Raw genomic sequence first — 16,343 nt, 5'->3', positions numbered from 1 at the left:
TGAAGAACTGCCAAATTGGTTTGTAGAGAAGAAATGGCTCTCCTTTAATCTTTCCCTTACTATTTCTCATGGATCGAATTCTTCCACCTTCTTCCACTGCATGGTGCCTTACTCTTAAGAGCAAGTCTACTGAATGACATGGTATTATGAAATTTGAGGAAGATCTGTGAACTCTCACCATGTTCTAATCATGGGGGTAGGACTTAGTCAAAAGTTTGGTACAGATTTCAACCTGTGTTTTCTCCATAATGAAGGTGGTTTGGATGGCAACTAGAGTCAGAAACAGGGATCAGTACCTACCCACAGAACCAGACTGGGACATCTGGCAAGTTTTGGTATTTGACATTCAGCATATGGTTTTCTGTGGATCAGTGTTTAATGAAGAGTACCCTGGGCCTTTCTGAATAAAATTACAGAAGGCTATTCAGGGACAGTTGGTCTCTCAACTAGTCTTGGAATAGGTTTTTTTGATAACTGAAGAACTGTGCCAATTTCAGCTTCTTTTTGCTAACATGTTGGGATTGTCATGACTATGCAACGTAATACAAAAACATATTAGTAATTTGGAATACCAGGGAATAGAAGCAAACTTTGTAACGGTTACTTTACTCTTGATCTAAGACAGAGAGAACAAAGTGTTCAGGACGGATAATTCTGTTCAAAATCAATCAGATCAACCACCAATTTGTAAATAAATTACTTTCTATTAAAATACAAAGCAGCTTTCTGTGAGTGGAGAGTCTAGTATACAGGTTTTAAAGGTTCTGCTTCTTTTCACTAACATCACGTCTTTCTGAGAACAAATGTTTAGGCAATTACTGTAATTATGATAAGGGCTCCATTTTCCATGTGAAGTACAGAAAATGAGTAGTCACACAGGACTGTATAATTACATTTATTCCCAACCCCCCCAAGAAAATCTTTCACTCAGACAGCATGAGATTGTTTATTTGATACATCAGTGTTAAAATCATGCAAACACACGTGGAAGAAAATTAGGAATTAAATTATGTCTTCTCTTTGAGTCCCATTAGGGAAACTGAAGGGAGCAAAAAGAGGACAAAGTAATGTGAACTCAGTGTGAAGGAATGTAGCTAATGTTCCTTATCTGACCTCATGCTGAGCCACAGCACCAGTGCGAAGCAGTTCTTCTATAGCATCATCCTCATACCCCAGCATGCTCTTCAGTATCTCCACTGTGTGTTGTCCAACAAGTGGAGGTGGTTTTGGATGTGACACAGCAAATTCACTGTATCTGACACCTGGTCCTGTAAAAAAAAAAAAAGCACATAGGAGGGAAATTTTTAGAGTTACTACCCATATTTATATTGAAGTGTCTATGTTAGTTTAAAGGCAACTGATTTTCACACCAGTTCTAATCACAGTCCTTACCCTAGAAATGTTATATTCTGAAATTACAGACTAAAAAATATTCCAGTTTGCAATAATATACCAATAAGCCAATTTAAAATAGTTCACTCAAATGCAGAATTACTGGATATTCTCCCAATCTTGTCTTCCCATTTTTCCCAGTGATATGTATATCAGGATGCTTTGAGTCATATTATGTCACAGGTCTGCCACTCTCTGCTACCTGAACAGCAAGGTCCAGCCCGCTCAAGATGTGGTGCAGAAATCCCCACATTTCTACAACAGGAGGCAGCACAAGCACAAGGACACAATGAAATGTCATGTTAACACACTTTTACTGATGTCAGAGCAGTGCACGGACAATGGGAAGCACCATCTCCAGTTGGCAGCACCTCAAGTACCTCTGCAGTGTGCTCCATTATCCTGCAGTGACATAGAATTGACAGCATGCACATTATATTCCCCAGCTTGGTTTACATTTTTAATTAAAAATACAGGTAGCAGCAGCAGTAAGAAAATCAACAATGATTTATTTGTTCCTGCAGGAATAATTTCAAAGGTGAAAATTTGGAAGCTGGCAATGATATGAAGACTCCTCTGTCTTCTTCTGTTGCAGGTAGTCAGATCTCAAGTTTTAGTGATACTCTGTAGTGAAAAGAACAGATTTCAGTGTAGTTTCCTGCAGAAAAGTAGCTACACTCTTACTACCAGATTCAGAAAGGAGAATGAGCCACAAGTTTACTCTGGGATCAGAAGTGAGGTATGCACTCAGAACATGCATAGAAAGATTACCTGCTTCATGGAGAAAGAGAGGACAATGGTTTCCTTAACTGTTAATTGAAAACTCTTCTTTAATACAAAACTGAAAAGCCTTTGATACAATTGGCAAAAGGATTCCTCTATTCACAGTAATGGCTTTTATTACATCATTAAAAAGAATTTACAGAAAAGGTTATATTTCATTATATCTTTGTCTACAAAACTACAGCTTTACTTCAAAATGCAAAGAAATATAAAGAGCATTTCAATAGCCAGAACAGTGTTTGTTTTATTTCTGAAGAAATAGAATATTGACCACCAAGGGAATTGAACCACAGCATGAATTGGTAAATTTACTATGTAAAGCTACTACTTATTTGGGGAGAGATGCTGACAAAGGTCATTCAGGATGCCAAAAAATGCCATTTTTAAATCTTTTTGCCAGTCTTCATGAACTATAATCAAATGTTTAATACGGTAAAGTATCCACTTTCAAGAAGAACAAAATAAGATAAAAGGTGCCTAGAAAAACGTTTTTTTTCAAGCTGGTTTGGTACATTTCTGACAAGTATGCTCCTGGAAGAAGTAATAGTTGGACTTGATGATCTTAAAGGACTTTTCCAACACAGATGATTCTAGGATTCTATGTATGGTTTCTGAGTTTAAAAAGGAAAGGAGTTAGAATTGGGGAACTGCAGAGCAAATCATTTAACTCCAAGTTCCATTCAATATTGGAAAATTAATCACAATGAAAATACTCAGGAGATGAGTAACAGACAGTATGTACCTCTTAAGAAAAATTAGTGTATGTGATCTCTTGTCTTTCTAGCAGGAAATGGACTGGAGGTGAGATACATCCCATCAAAAATCTAGATATAGAAGTTTAGGTCCTTAGACACTTTTTAGAGACACTGAAGAGGAAAGTACACACTTGCAGTGTCTTCTAAGACACTAGTAAATCAGTAAACCTGGTCAGACGAATTGTGATCACCTGTGTTTCTCCATAAAGGAAAGGGTAGACAAGTGCCTTAGATGGGGAGCTTTACCACCCAGACATCAAGTCAGGTGAGATGATCCTCTGTCATGGTTTAACTCCAGCCAGCAGTCAAGCCCCACACAGCCACTTGCTCACTCCCCCACCAGTGGAATCAGAGGGACAACCAGAACAGGTAAAGGTAGAAAACTCTCAGGCTGAGATAAAGATAGTTTAATGAGAAAAGCAAAAGCCTTGCACACAAACAACAGGAATTCACTACTTCCTATGGGCAGGCAGGTGTTCAGCCACCTCCACTGGAGCAGGGCTACATAACAGTGACTTGGGAAGACAAATGCCAACACTCCAGAAGTTCCCCTCCTTCCTCCTTCTTTACCCCACTTTACATACTGAGCTTGATGTCATACAATCGGGAATGTCCCTTTGGTCAGTTGGGGTCACCGGTCCTTGTTGTTTCTCCTCTCAATTTCCCATGTGCCACCTGTCTTACCAATGTGGCAATATGAGAAGCAGGGAAGGCTTTCTGAAAGCCCTGCTCAACAATAAAAAAAAATCTCCTTAATATCAACCCTGTGTTCAGCACAAATCTGAAACACAGCCCCATACCAGCCACTGTGAAGAAAATTGCCTCTACCCCAGGCAAGACCAGCACACCCTTCAACCAGTAGGATTCCAAATCAAAATTTGACTTTCAAAAAGAAAATTCTCTGTTATTTTCCATAAACTGAGTAAAGAAACAAGGTCTAGATAAACCCAAAGCCAGGTGCAATACTGAGAGGGAAATCATATTCAGAGAATTGCTTCTTGGGATCTTCTAAAACAGAATATTTCAAGTGAGCTCCAGAGGAATCTGTTCAGCATGAAGCACTTATCAGTTTATTTTTACCTGGATGGCTGATGGAACTCAGATCTTACCTGCTCAGCTTTCTGAGGACTTCAAAAGCTAAAACTTCCTGTAAAGCACATTTTACAATGACCTGGCTACACTGGAGAGAAGGTCTGATAGAAGAGGGGGAAATTCAATACTGTCAAGGGGAAGGAACTACATTTCATTACATAAATGCAGGGCAGGGGACAAACAGGAAAGTAGGAATAGTTAGGGGTTATTCTAGATCACGAAGTGAAGATGAGTCAACAACATCATGCTGTTGCGAAAAAGGTAAGTATCATACAGGGATGTACAAACAAGAGAGATGCCTGCAGGACACATGAAATAATCTTTTTGCTCTAGAGCTGGCAAGTCACAGCTGGAGCAGTGTCTGGTGTGGGGCCCCCACTGCACAGCCATCTGAAACACCTGAGAGCTTCCACAAGACAGCAGCTGAAATTTTCACAGGAGACATGACAGATTGAACCAAGTAGGATCATGGACCTAAAGAGAAAGGCTAGAGAAAAACAACTTCAAAACTGTTTTCAAAAAATGTAAATAACCACCACCACCACTAAAATAAACCCTAACCCCCCAAAATCCATGCCAACTTCCTGGATGGAGGAAAGAAATCCTTTTTCATGTCCATGATGAGAACTATTTGACATAAATTGCAACAAAGGAAAATGTAGGAAACAAATAATAAACTTTTTTAATGGTAGGGGTAGCAAAATACTGAAACAAGCCATGTGAGGAGGCTGTGGAGTTCATATCAATCCAGCCTTTAGGAAGGAGATTTATTCCAGGATAGTTGAGCCCACAGCTGATCCCTGGGGCTTTCTGATGGATTGGATCTCTCACAGACTCTTTCACCCACTAATATATGTCCCTTTCATCCACTATAATATGAAAGCTAAGAAACAGCTCACATCAGGGATAAGTTTTCTCTTAACTTACTCCTCCAATTCTACTCACTTCAAACACTTGCTCACACTTTTCAGAGGAAACCTCAAGTGAGAGATAAGTACATTTTAAAGGGAAAGGTGACATCACTAGACAATATTTGTATTAATTCCTTTTCTTAGGAGTGAGTAGGAGCCCTAGAAGGGCAGAACTGGCACTAGTGCAAGCCACAGGAATGATCTCTGTGCCAACTGAAATGCTTGTGACAATAATTTCAAAGTAAAAATGCCCTTTAGAGATTTATTAGTCTAGAAATTCAACATAGCCACAAAACTACAATGCAATTTCTATTTTTAAAAACAGATACAAATCAATCTTATTTCAGGTGTGTGTATCAGAGAACTCTTTACACTGAGAAATAGCAAACCCTTAAAGAAACTGGTTTAGTAGCTATAGACTTTTCATTTGCTTGCGCAAATTTTTGCTAGCATAGAAATTCTGGATCTCAACCCCTGGGAGTTTTTGCAGAGATATCGAAAGACACAGAATAAAATCTCTACAGAGAGAAAACCAAAATTGACATTGTGTGCAACAGACAGAATGCTTCATGCTTCCCAAAGAAAATTAATCTTACAAACTAGAGCATGCTAGAAAATTGCACAGCAATTATAAAACTGGTGTCTTCCTTGAGCTTTTATTGTTTGATGCATAATTCATCACGCTACTTTTCACTTTGATAGAGTTATAAAGTTATCTACATTCATTCAAAGGAGCTACTTGCTAATGATCCATCATTAACGATTCTCTGTTCTTTCCTTGTGTAACTTTTACTTGGCTTCTGTGTCAATTAGGAGGGTGCAAAGCTTGCCAGTCAGACTTCAGCAATCCCACGCTCCTACTGAACAACGCTCCAGGAAAGCAACCAGCAGAATGCTATGCAAATGCTAATTAAACACAACTGCCTTATGAGGAAACCATCCCTAGAGGCAGAGAGAGGTGAACTGCTTTAATTAAGGTCAAAAGCATTTGCATGTGGGTGAGTTACAGGGAGCCTTGCAGATGAAAACAGGCCTTTGCTGGGGTAGAAGCAGGGTGACTGACTGGTGAGAGGGTGTAAGGCGGTAGTCACCTGTGCATCCTGGCTGTCAGCAGGACACTATATGCCATTCAAGCATGAAGTTAAGGGGGCACATATTGTCACCTGAGAAAAACAATGAAAGAATGAGTGGCAGCTGTAATTTACCTTTGTCCTATTAAATTAAAAGGAGTCTCTTTCTCTTTTTGCTATGATTATCACTGCCAGTAAAACCAAGAGCTCTTTCACCACATTTAAATTCTAGGCTAATCTTTTATTATTATTACCATCATTTTGATTTTGACACATTGCTAAAATACATGCTGTGCACACCACGTAACCTACAAGAGTTAATAGTGCAACAATAAATCAAAATTTTTAGCAGTTGCAACCACAATGACAATTGTACCAAGACATCTTGAGTACTTGAACTGAGCCTCATCATAATAAATTCTTTTTCTTTAGAGCCTATCTAGTATGGCACTACTAAGCATCATACTGAGCTACTAGTTTAAGACATACCAAACACATTAAAACAAAAGAGAAAAATGAGATAAAACCACCGAAACAGGTCCAGAGGAAGGATCCTTCAAGAATGAGATGCCTTTGAAAATTCACACTAAACAGGTGAAACACACAGCAGTCTTTGGAATGTTTCTCTGGGCATTGCTGAGATCTGTGGCTGCAGAAGCAAAGTCAGTTTCACTCTACAAGTAGCAGAAATTAAAGTTGAATTTGAACTATATTAAATGTGCAAAGCATAGCATACAAAAGTGGATAAAGGTAATAATCTTTGCTTTGTCCTGAAAAATAGCAGTCCTGCAGCATTGTGCAGCAGTCACCGGATAACACGTTTTCTACAGCACAGAGCATATTGAAGCAATCTAACTCTCAAACTATGTAGATGGAATCAGGCCTGGGGACAGCCAAGCTCAGGAGAAAAGTCATGATTATTTGTTATTATTCAAGTGGGACAAGAGAAAGAGAGGGAAAATTTGAGCTAATGGATGTGTACACATTCTGCTTGAAACTTATCTACCTTTGCAAAAAAAGAGCAATGAGAAACCTAGCACCACTTGTTAGTGCTACCCTAGCTTACAGTGTATTTTATACAGATGTAGGAATCACATGAAAACAAACTGCATTTGGTTTGCATTGCAAGGTTTTGGCTACAGGGGCCAAAAATTTCTGGCAGCTGCCAGAAATTTTCCCGATGTCCGATGAAGCCAGTGCCAGCCGGCTCCAAGATAGACTCACTACTGAACAAGGCCAAGCCAATCAGGGGCAGCAGTAGCAACTCTGGGGCTACATATTTAAGAAGGGGAAAAAACCTGCAGAACAGTAAGCAGAAGATAGAAGTGATAATGTGTGAGAGAAATAGCTCTGCAGATGCCAAGGTCACTGAGGAAGGAGGGGGAGGAGGTGCTCCAGGTGTCAGAGCAGAGATTCCCCTGCAGGCCGTAGTGAAGACCATGGTGAGGCAGCTGTGCCCCTGCAGCCCATGGGGGTCCACGGTGGAGCAGAGACCAACCTGCAGCCTCTGGAGGACCCCAAGCCAGAGCAAGTGGATGCCTGAAGGAGGTTGTGACCCCATTGGAAACCCATAGCAATGGGGAACAAAACACATGGACCTCCTTGCTTGCTCCGAAGAAGATCATTTATTGTAACAAACTGAGCCTTTTTATGTTCTAAACTTAACCAAAAAAAGCACGCATTGGCAGCCTGCCACTGCGGTGTCGCTGTTCACGCATCCTTTTACCCCATCAGCTCTCTGGTCATGTGGTGTCCACACGTCTCCCCAACCAGTCACTGCCTCACGCACGAGGTGAGCACACCCCAGCCACACAGCCTGATCTCTGGTCATATGACCTGTTTTTACCTCGCTGTTAGCCGAACCTTCCTCAGAGTGCTTTCTGTTGAGCAAGAGTGAACAGAACTGAACAGGACTTCTTATATCCTACAGAAACCCACACTGGAGCAAGCTCCCAGTGGGACCTGTGGACCGGTGGAGAGAGGAGCCCATGCTGGCGTAGGTTTGCTGGCAGGACCTGTGACCCTGTGGACATCCGCACTGTAGCAGACTGTTTGAAGGACTGTAAACCATGGAAGGGACCCACCCTGGAGTAGCTCATGAGGAACTACAGCCTCTGGGAAGGACTCATGTTGGAGAAGTTCATAGAGGACTGTATCCCATGAGAAGAATCCCACACTGGAGCAGGGAAGAGTGTGAGGAGTCCTCCCCCTAAGGAGGAAGGAGAAGCAGAAATTTGTAATGAACTGTTCACAACCCCCCATTCCCCACACCCTGCACCACTGTGGGAGACACGGTGAGAAGTTAAGGCCAGGAAGAAGGGAAGGGTAGGAAGAAGGTGCTCTTAAGGTATAGTTTTATTTCTCATTATCCTACTGTGTGACTTGATTGAAAATAAAATAGATTAATTATTCCCCAAGTTGAGTTTGTTTTGCTCATGACACTGATTTTGCTGTGTCCTCATCTCAACCCCTTTCCCTGACCAGCAGAGGAGGTGAGTGCTAGAGCAGCTTTGGTGGGCAGCTGGTGTTGCAGCCAGGGTCAACCCACCACACAAACCAAACATGTATGCCTCTTTCAATAACATGGTGTTGCTACACAACAGTTTTGCAATTCCAATGAAATATCATCAACAGTTAAGAATGATGGCCCAGAGCCAATACATTTGCATGCAGATCCCTTATATTCTACAGGTCAAGTGTTTGGAGCATGCAATCAGCTGGTTATGAAACTGGCCTGAAGGAGATCAGCAGGAAAGAAGCAGTGACTTTTAAGGCAATGAAAAGGAAAGCGAGACAAAATAAGTCCATGAGGGGGGCTTCATGGCTACTATGAAGAATATATGGGTGTTGGAAATGATGTGTGCAGGGATATGATATGAGGAGCAGACCAGGGAAACTGCATTTTGAGTGTATGGTTTCTTCCCATTGGTCCCAGCCATGACTTCTGTCAATCTGTTATTCCCAGCTGAGAAGATGGTACACCCAAGCACACAGCACAGCTTGGCTACACCACTTTACACCAGGCTTCTTCCCCTTGATGAAACTCAAAGCAGAAAAGTACACAAAAAAGCTCATTAAAAAGTACTTGCTAGTATGAGTAGTGCACATAGGCTTTAAAGTAATCTCCAGAATTAATGACCTGCTCCATCTTAACTGGGAAATTCCCTTTTTTTTTTTTTACCATAGCTCTGAAAGTTTAGGAGCTTGGGAGACTTTTTGGGAATCTATTTAATTGCTGAGAAAAATTTTTTTTTGCATTACAGTAGAGCAGGTGATCTACCTTTTAAGAACAACTCTATTATAATAGATTGGAAAAAAAGCAATTAAGGAAATAATATTCAAAATCTTGCTCCTCCTCCCTTATTGCTGCTTCCACTTCCTCCCCCACTTAGAGCACAGTCACACAAAGTGTTCACTTGGCACCCAGCACAGCTGAGAGGGTGGAAAACTTTGGCAGGATTAGTAGGAATCAGTAACTGAGAGTGGAGAGGGTGAACAAACTTTTACAAATGGTAAAAAAAAGTAAACCTTGTTCTAGGTGCCATACAAACACACATAAATAATCAGTAAATACTGATTAAACAGTAAAATTGGTATGGCAGTAAATAGCATCAGTACTAGAAATATCTAGAAGCCACCTTTTCTCATTTTGACAATTCTGACTTCTGTGGGAGAGCTATGAGGACAGTCCAACTTCACAAAAGTCAAGAGCGTGAAAACAGAAGCATTGTGAGAAGAATGACTTGACAGGCAGAGTGTATTATCACATATATTATCTGTGATAGCCATGATGGGTGTTTAAAAATGAGACCACTTTTAAACCAACACTTAGGCATTCAAAGCATCCCCTACACAATTCTGAAAACCCTCTGCCAAGTACATTTATAAAAGTGCTTTCTCACCTGAAGCTGCATGTAAAGAAATGCATTAAAAAACATTTTATGTATTTCCTATCAACCAACATCCTGGATATAAACAGTGAAAATACCAACCAAAATTTATATAACTCTTTACATTTTCAAAGAGTCACAATACTAATTGTACCTAATTAATATTACATGACTGCTAGAGTAAAGGAAATAATTTATCAGTCACTCTGGTTGCATATTTGAGAGTAATCCCACATAATTGTGCTATCGAGTAACACAATTTTGTGAGAGGACTCTGTCCTGGGTTGCAGTGTATTCTGTTACCATCCTCAGGAGCTGTTGAAACCAGGTGGGGCAGTGTTTCCTTGCCTCCTCCCCCCAGACTATCTTTCTGTTAATTGCCCATCATTGTCCTGCCGCCTGACTCGGAGATAACTCCCTCCGGACTATCTTCTGTTAATGAGCCTAATTAACACTTTGCCTCATGACTCATCACCCCATTGTGAGATGCTCCACCCAGAGGGAGGAACCAAGCATCCCATCGTGGATATAATCTGAGGCTGAACACCAGAGACACGGGCTTCCCACTGAATTTCCAGAGGACAGGAGCTACACAGCCACCATTGGACTTCCTGAGGAAGAGCAGACTCTTTTACTACAGGATCACTGCTTCAGAGGACTGCAGCCACCATTCTACCAGACTGCTACCACCACCCTGCCTAACAGGGTGTCAAGTTGTACCTTGACTCTGTCAGTTTGACAGTGTTTTCTTTTACCGTTTTTTTTCCTTTTCTTTAATTTCTATTAAATTGTTATTCTGACTTGGTGTCTCCCACTGGTTTGTTTTCAAACTAGTACAGACTCTTGGCACCAAAAAGCTTTAAAACAAGTTGCAGTACAGTGGTGTCTACTTCTTCCCACATGTATCGCCTCGCAATGCTGAAAATTTGGCCTAACTTTTTGTATACACTCGCATGGTCCCACTCCTTCCTGAAACCCCCAAACACCTTAGGAGAAGATTCAAAGAAAGACAGGAAGGAAGATGACTAGTAAGAATACTCAGAGGTAGCAATTTTAAAGAACCATAAATTCCCTAGGTAATAATCTGTAACTCCATTTCCTAAGGAAACAAGTTTATGTGTCTGTGCTGTCTTTCTAATCATCTGTTTGTCTGCCTTGTCCCCACCACACACAGTAACTTCTGAATCTTCAATCTTGACAAAATTGCAGAAATCCCAAGGAAAATAAAGTTCTTAACAGTGTTGTGAAAAATGGCAACTGCTGAAGGACAGGTGCCCAAATTACTGCCCTGATGACATTCAAAAAACCCCCCAAAGAATGCAGCCGTTAAATACTCTGTTTGGCTGAAAATGGCTTACCAGTAAGTACAGATACAGCTCTTTCAGATGCATCTAGCACATACTGTGCTCCTCTGGGGACATGAGGCTTAAAGGACATGAGGATAGTTCAGGTCATCATAAGGATTACACATAGAGTTTATCAAGGATATAAGTCTGAAGGAAAACAATATTTAGTTACAGAACTTCTTCTAAGCATCTTTTCTGTTGCTGCCTGTTCTGAGCTTCCCTTCCCCCTCCCCAAGACACTTGCCTCTGCCATATGCTTTGAACTCCTTTGTTCCAAGCCTCGGAAAAACCAAATGTAACTCAAACTCTTTAGCAGTGTCTGATTGGCCAGTCACCCCGGGTCCCCCCCCAGTCCTCCCCTTTCCCCTTCTCCGAATAAAAGAAAGGGCCCGAGAGGGGGCCCACGCTCTTTGGCTTTGCAGTCCTTCTGCGAACATCTGTGTGTTTCTGTCTCTGTTTGAAAGCTTCTAATTGCGGGAATTAGGCAAGCTGAAGACTGTATTTCTCCCTCTTTGCTTCTACTGGTGGTATCAGTTTTGCAGCTGCTATTTGCTGCTTTTAGAGCTACTGAAATGCTGGATTGCCCATGCTACTTCTCTAGGCTGCCCGAGGCTTTCTAAGGCATTGAACTACGAGCCTAGCCGGTAAAAAGCTGAAAGTATCTCCACATCTGGCGCCCAGCATGCTCTCTCTGAACCCGAGTTCTGAGAGACTTTTAGGGTGTCCCGGCAGCTGTGTCTGCTGGAGTTAGCTCTGCACGTCCTGCTGTGCCAGCTCTGTGTAGCGAGCCGTTACTTTTTGCTTAACAGCGAGCCCAGAGCCTCAGCCTGTACCCTCCCCCACGCCATGTGGCAAGGGAACAGCTGGAAAATGGAAGACCCATGTTCCTTACTTTTTTTCTCCAGGCCTGCTTTCCTGTGATAAATCCAGAATTCTGGTGAGTATTTCCCTGCTGGTTTAGGGGCTCCTGTCTTAAGCTGGTTCCAGTGCAAACTTTCTCTTTTTTTTCCTCTTTTTTTTCCTCTTTTTTTTCCTCTTTTCTTTCCTCTTTTTTTTCCTCTTTTCTTTCCTCTTTTCTTTCCTCTTTTTTTTTCCTCTTTTCTTTCCTCTTTTTTTTCCTCTTTTCTTTCCTCTTTTCTTTCCTCTTTTTTTTCCTCTTTTTTGTGATTTGGGGCTGAGGTTTGTGGTGCTGCATTCGTAATGGGATCTGAGGTTTCTGTACACCATAGAGAAATATACTACCAAGTTCAAAGCTAGCTTTCTTGTACTGGGCATAAATACCCTAAAAATCTAGTTCAATCTTTTGTATGATGGCTTTTCCAGTACTTTCCTAATCTGACCTCCGAGGATATGAGATCTTCTGAATTTTGGGATAAGGTGTGGAGAAAACTCTCCTCTCTCAGGCATTCAGGAGATGAAACAGTTTCAAAATTTTTTCATCTCCTGTTACTAAGTTATACTTTGCCTGAGAAAAAAGCAGTACTTGAAAAGCCACCACAAAAACCCTCTTTTAATTCCTTTACACCCTCTTCCAACCCCTGTGTCCCTAACCCTTCTTCCCCTACGCTGGAAAACACAGATAGAGCAGACTGCTTTTTAGCACAGGAGAGCTATCATCCTCCTGGCTCACCCGTGTTTCCTCAGCACCCTGCCTTGGACGGGAATCCGGAGCCAGTCCCAGGAACTTTCCAACCCCCTTTCTCCACTCCTTTGTCCCCAGTTTCTAGCCCTCATGTTTTAAGCGCGCGTAAAAATCCCTTCTCCCCAATCTCTTTGTTCCCAGAGACAGCCACTGCCATGTGCTCACAGCCCGGGAAAAAACCCCTCCCCCCAACCCCTTTTCTCTGAGTTTGTCTCCAATAATGGCGGACACAACGTTTCTTCATCTCCAAACTACACCTCCCACAATCCCTTTCTCCCCAACCCACAAATCCCTTCTTGTCCCCAGCCCCACCCACTCCCACATTGGAACCTGTCCCCGCCCCCAACCCCACCCCCACAGTGTTGTGTTTCACCCTACCTCTGTTCCCTCCCATGAGTCAAATACCACCCCTGCCTCCCACAACCCCGCCCCCAACCCTTCCCCTCTACCCACTGCATCCCCGCCTCCACTCCCCGCTCCTGCCCCTCCGCTCCCTGCCCCTGCTTCCCATTGTCCCGCCCCAGGTTCCCACAGTCATGTGACTACCCCCTTAAATCCGGGAATCCATGTTTATCAGGAAGTAACTCCTGCTGCTACTACTACACTTTCTCGTACAGGAGCTAACCATGGCTGGACAACCTTTCCTTATTCTAATATTAAGGATTTGTGCAAGGCAATTAAGGAGTTTGGGATGCACAGTAATTATTTTAAGAGCCTTTTAAGTGCTACTTTTGCAACTCACTTACTTGTACCTCATGATTTAATTACAGTAATGCAAACTCTTCTCACACCTGGTGATTTTGTGTTGTGGAAACAACAATGGAAAATAATTTTATCTGATTTATTGCAAACTTTGTGGCAAACTCCAGATAATTACGTGGACTTAGACAACAATTATATCACATTAGACCTTTTATCTGGTGACAATAATATGGCAAATCCCCAAAAACAAGCAATGCTTATCCCTCGTCCAGTTCTTACTGAAATCACATGTGCTGCTGAAAAGGCCTTAACATTACTACTATCTCAGACTCCTACATCTCATTATACCAACATCAAACAATTGCCGAATGAAAATATTATTCACTTTTATAACCGTTTGCACAAAGCTATCTTTTCCCAGTTCCCTAATCCTAACCTCCAACAAGCGCTCCTACTTGAACTGCTCCAAGTGAATACGAATGATGCTTGCAAACAAGTCATCCTGATTCTTCCTTTGCACCCCTCTCCGACTGTTTAATCCATCCTCGAAGTCTGTACAAAGAAGGTGCAGCTGAACACAGCTGTTCCCTTTTTGAAAAAAGTGGGGATGGTTGGGAAGGTTGTAGAGAATGCTATGGGTACAGGGGAAACTCAATCGCGAGGTAACTTTATATGCTATCGTTGTCAGAAAAAAGGACATGTAGCTCTCAATTGCAGAACAATTATAACTGCTGATAAAAACTCTCCAAAGACTGTTTTCCCAGGTCAACAGCAGGGAAACTAGCGACTCAACACATCCTAACAGCCCCGCGTTCAGACAAAAAATAGAACTGCAGACAAAGCAACTGTGACTTCTGGACTCAGGTTTAAGGTAACCTGTGATAAAGCACACCATTTCAACAACAACAAACAGACTGTGATACCCATCTCATTCCAAAATGTGGACCACATGCCAGATTTTACATACCTTTTTGTTATTGGGGACACTCGGGAAACATCTGCTGGAATAGAGGTTACACCCACACTCATGAAAGTGGATCAGAACAGGTGTTCTAACCTAATGGTACAATGTATATATCCGCCATACTTTATGCCAAAGGGTCAAGTCATTGCACAGGCCATTCCACTGCCCAAATACCTGCCCACAGATGGTCATATCCCAGCCACCTGTTGGACTGAGGTTTTGGGAAACAATAAACCTGTAGTAGAATGTAAGCTCTGTCACGGTCACATAAAATGAGTATCATGGGAATGATAGACACAGGTGCTGATGTGTCTGTCATTCCATTTGATAAGTGGCCTGCGCAATGGGAATTGCAATCTCAGGGTATCATACAAGGGATTGGAGGTACCCAAATTGCAAAGCAATCCAAACACACCATCCAAATTGAAGGTCCTGAGGACAAATCGCGACACTTCGCCCATACATCCTGGACACCAAATTCACCCTGTGAGGAAGGGATGCCATGTCTCAGTGGGGAACAAAAATTGATATCACCCCTAGACATCAAAATTTTCCCTTGCGGCCACTGGAGCTGAGTTGCCAAGCACAAAAGCTAACTTGGAAAACGGATGAACCAGTGTGGGTTAACCAGTGGTCACTAAAAGAAGAAAAAGGCACTCAAAACATTAGTAGCTGAACAATTGGCTAAAGGGAATATCGTACCAACTAATAGCCCCTGGAATACTCCCGTTTTTGTAATACAAAAACCGGGAAAGAACAAATATAGCTCCTCCAAGATCTTCGAGAAATCAATAAGTTTATTGAAGACAAGGGACCCCTTCAACCAGGTATGCCATCACCTTCAATGCTCCCAACAACACTGGCATTTAGCTGTTCTTGATATTAAAGATTGCTTCTTTCATATTCCACTCCACCCTGCAGATGCCCCTTGGTTTGCATTTTCTGTGCCCTCTATTAATCGTGAAACTCCCATGGAACGTTACCATTGGCTTGTGTTTCCCCAAGGTATGAAAAATTCTCCAACTCTCTGCCAAGAGTATATTGCTAAAATTCTATCTCCCATCCATGCCAAAGCAGAGAAAGCCATCATCCTACATTACATGGGTGATGTACTGGTATGTGCTCCCAAAAATCAGTATCTTGAGCAGACACTTAACATGGTGATTGAGGCCCTAGAGGCCAAGGGCTTTGAATTACAACCTGAAAAAATGCAGAGAACAAGCCCTTGGAAATACCTCGGACTCAAAATCACAGAAACCTCTATCACCCCAACACCTGTCACCATTAATAATAACCCAAAAACATTAGAGGAAGTGCAACAAATCTGTGGGACACTGAAGTATTTAAGGTCCTGGTTAGGACTCACCACAGAAGATGTAGCTCCTATTGCAAACCTGTTAAAAGGGGAAGGCGGTCCAGCATCCCCTAGATCCCTGACAGAAGAGGCAAGGCAGTCTCTCAAAAAGATACAAGACCTCATTTGCACCAGACAAGCACACAGGTATCAGCCCTCCCTACCCTTTAAGCTTGTCATTCTAGGGAAGGTACCACGCTTTCACAGCCTCATATTTCAGTGGGAGCAGAAGGGACCCCTCATCATAATTGAATGGGTGTTCCTTCCACTCCAACTGCCTAAGACCATCACACAGCCACAAGAACTAATGGCAAAAATTATCATGAAGCGTAGAGCAAGGCTCCACACCCTGGCAGGATGTGACTTTGCATGCATCTACTTACCTGTAACAACAGACACATTAGATCACCTACTTCAAAATAATACAAATTTACAATTTGCA

General features: G+C 42.1%; 1 protein-coding gene across 2 annotated transcripts in view; it reads right to left on the bottom strand.

The window, feature by feature from the left end:
* Window positions 1-930: 930 nt before the first annotated feature.
* The window catches only part of SUGCT (succinyl-CoA:glutarate-CoA transferase), a 346,592-nt gene continuing 331,179 nt past the window's right edge, over window positions 931-16,343 (bottom strand). For both annotated transcript variants that reach the window (XM_042044439.1, XM_042044440.1), the window contains one exon: window positions 931-1,268. In XM_042044439.1, the coding sequence (XP_041900373.1) occupies window positions 1,105-1,268 (164 nt within the window). In that variant the 3' untranslated portion in view covers window positions 931-1,104. The remainder of the gene's footprint in view (window positions 1,269-16,343) is intronic.

Source organism: Corvus kubaryi, unplaced genomic scaffold, assembly GCF_017639235.1.
Source record: "Corvus kubaryi isolate FWS band 111438036 unplaced genomic scaffold, C.kubaryi_AGA036_p1.0 37398, whole genome shotgun sequence".
In the NCBI taxonomy this organism is placed as follows: Eukaryota; Metazoa; Chordata; class Aves; order Passeriformes; family Corvidae; genus Corvus; species Corvus kubaryi.
This window is presented reverse-complemented; position numbering and strand designations above follow the sequence as displayed.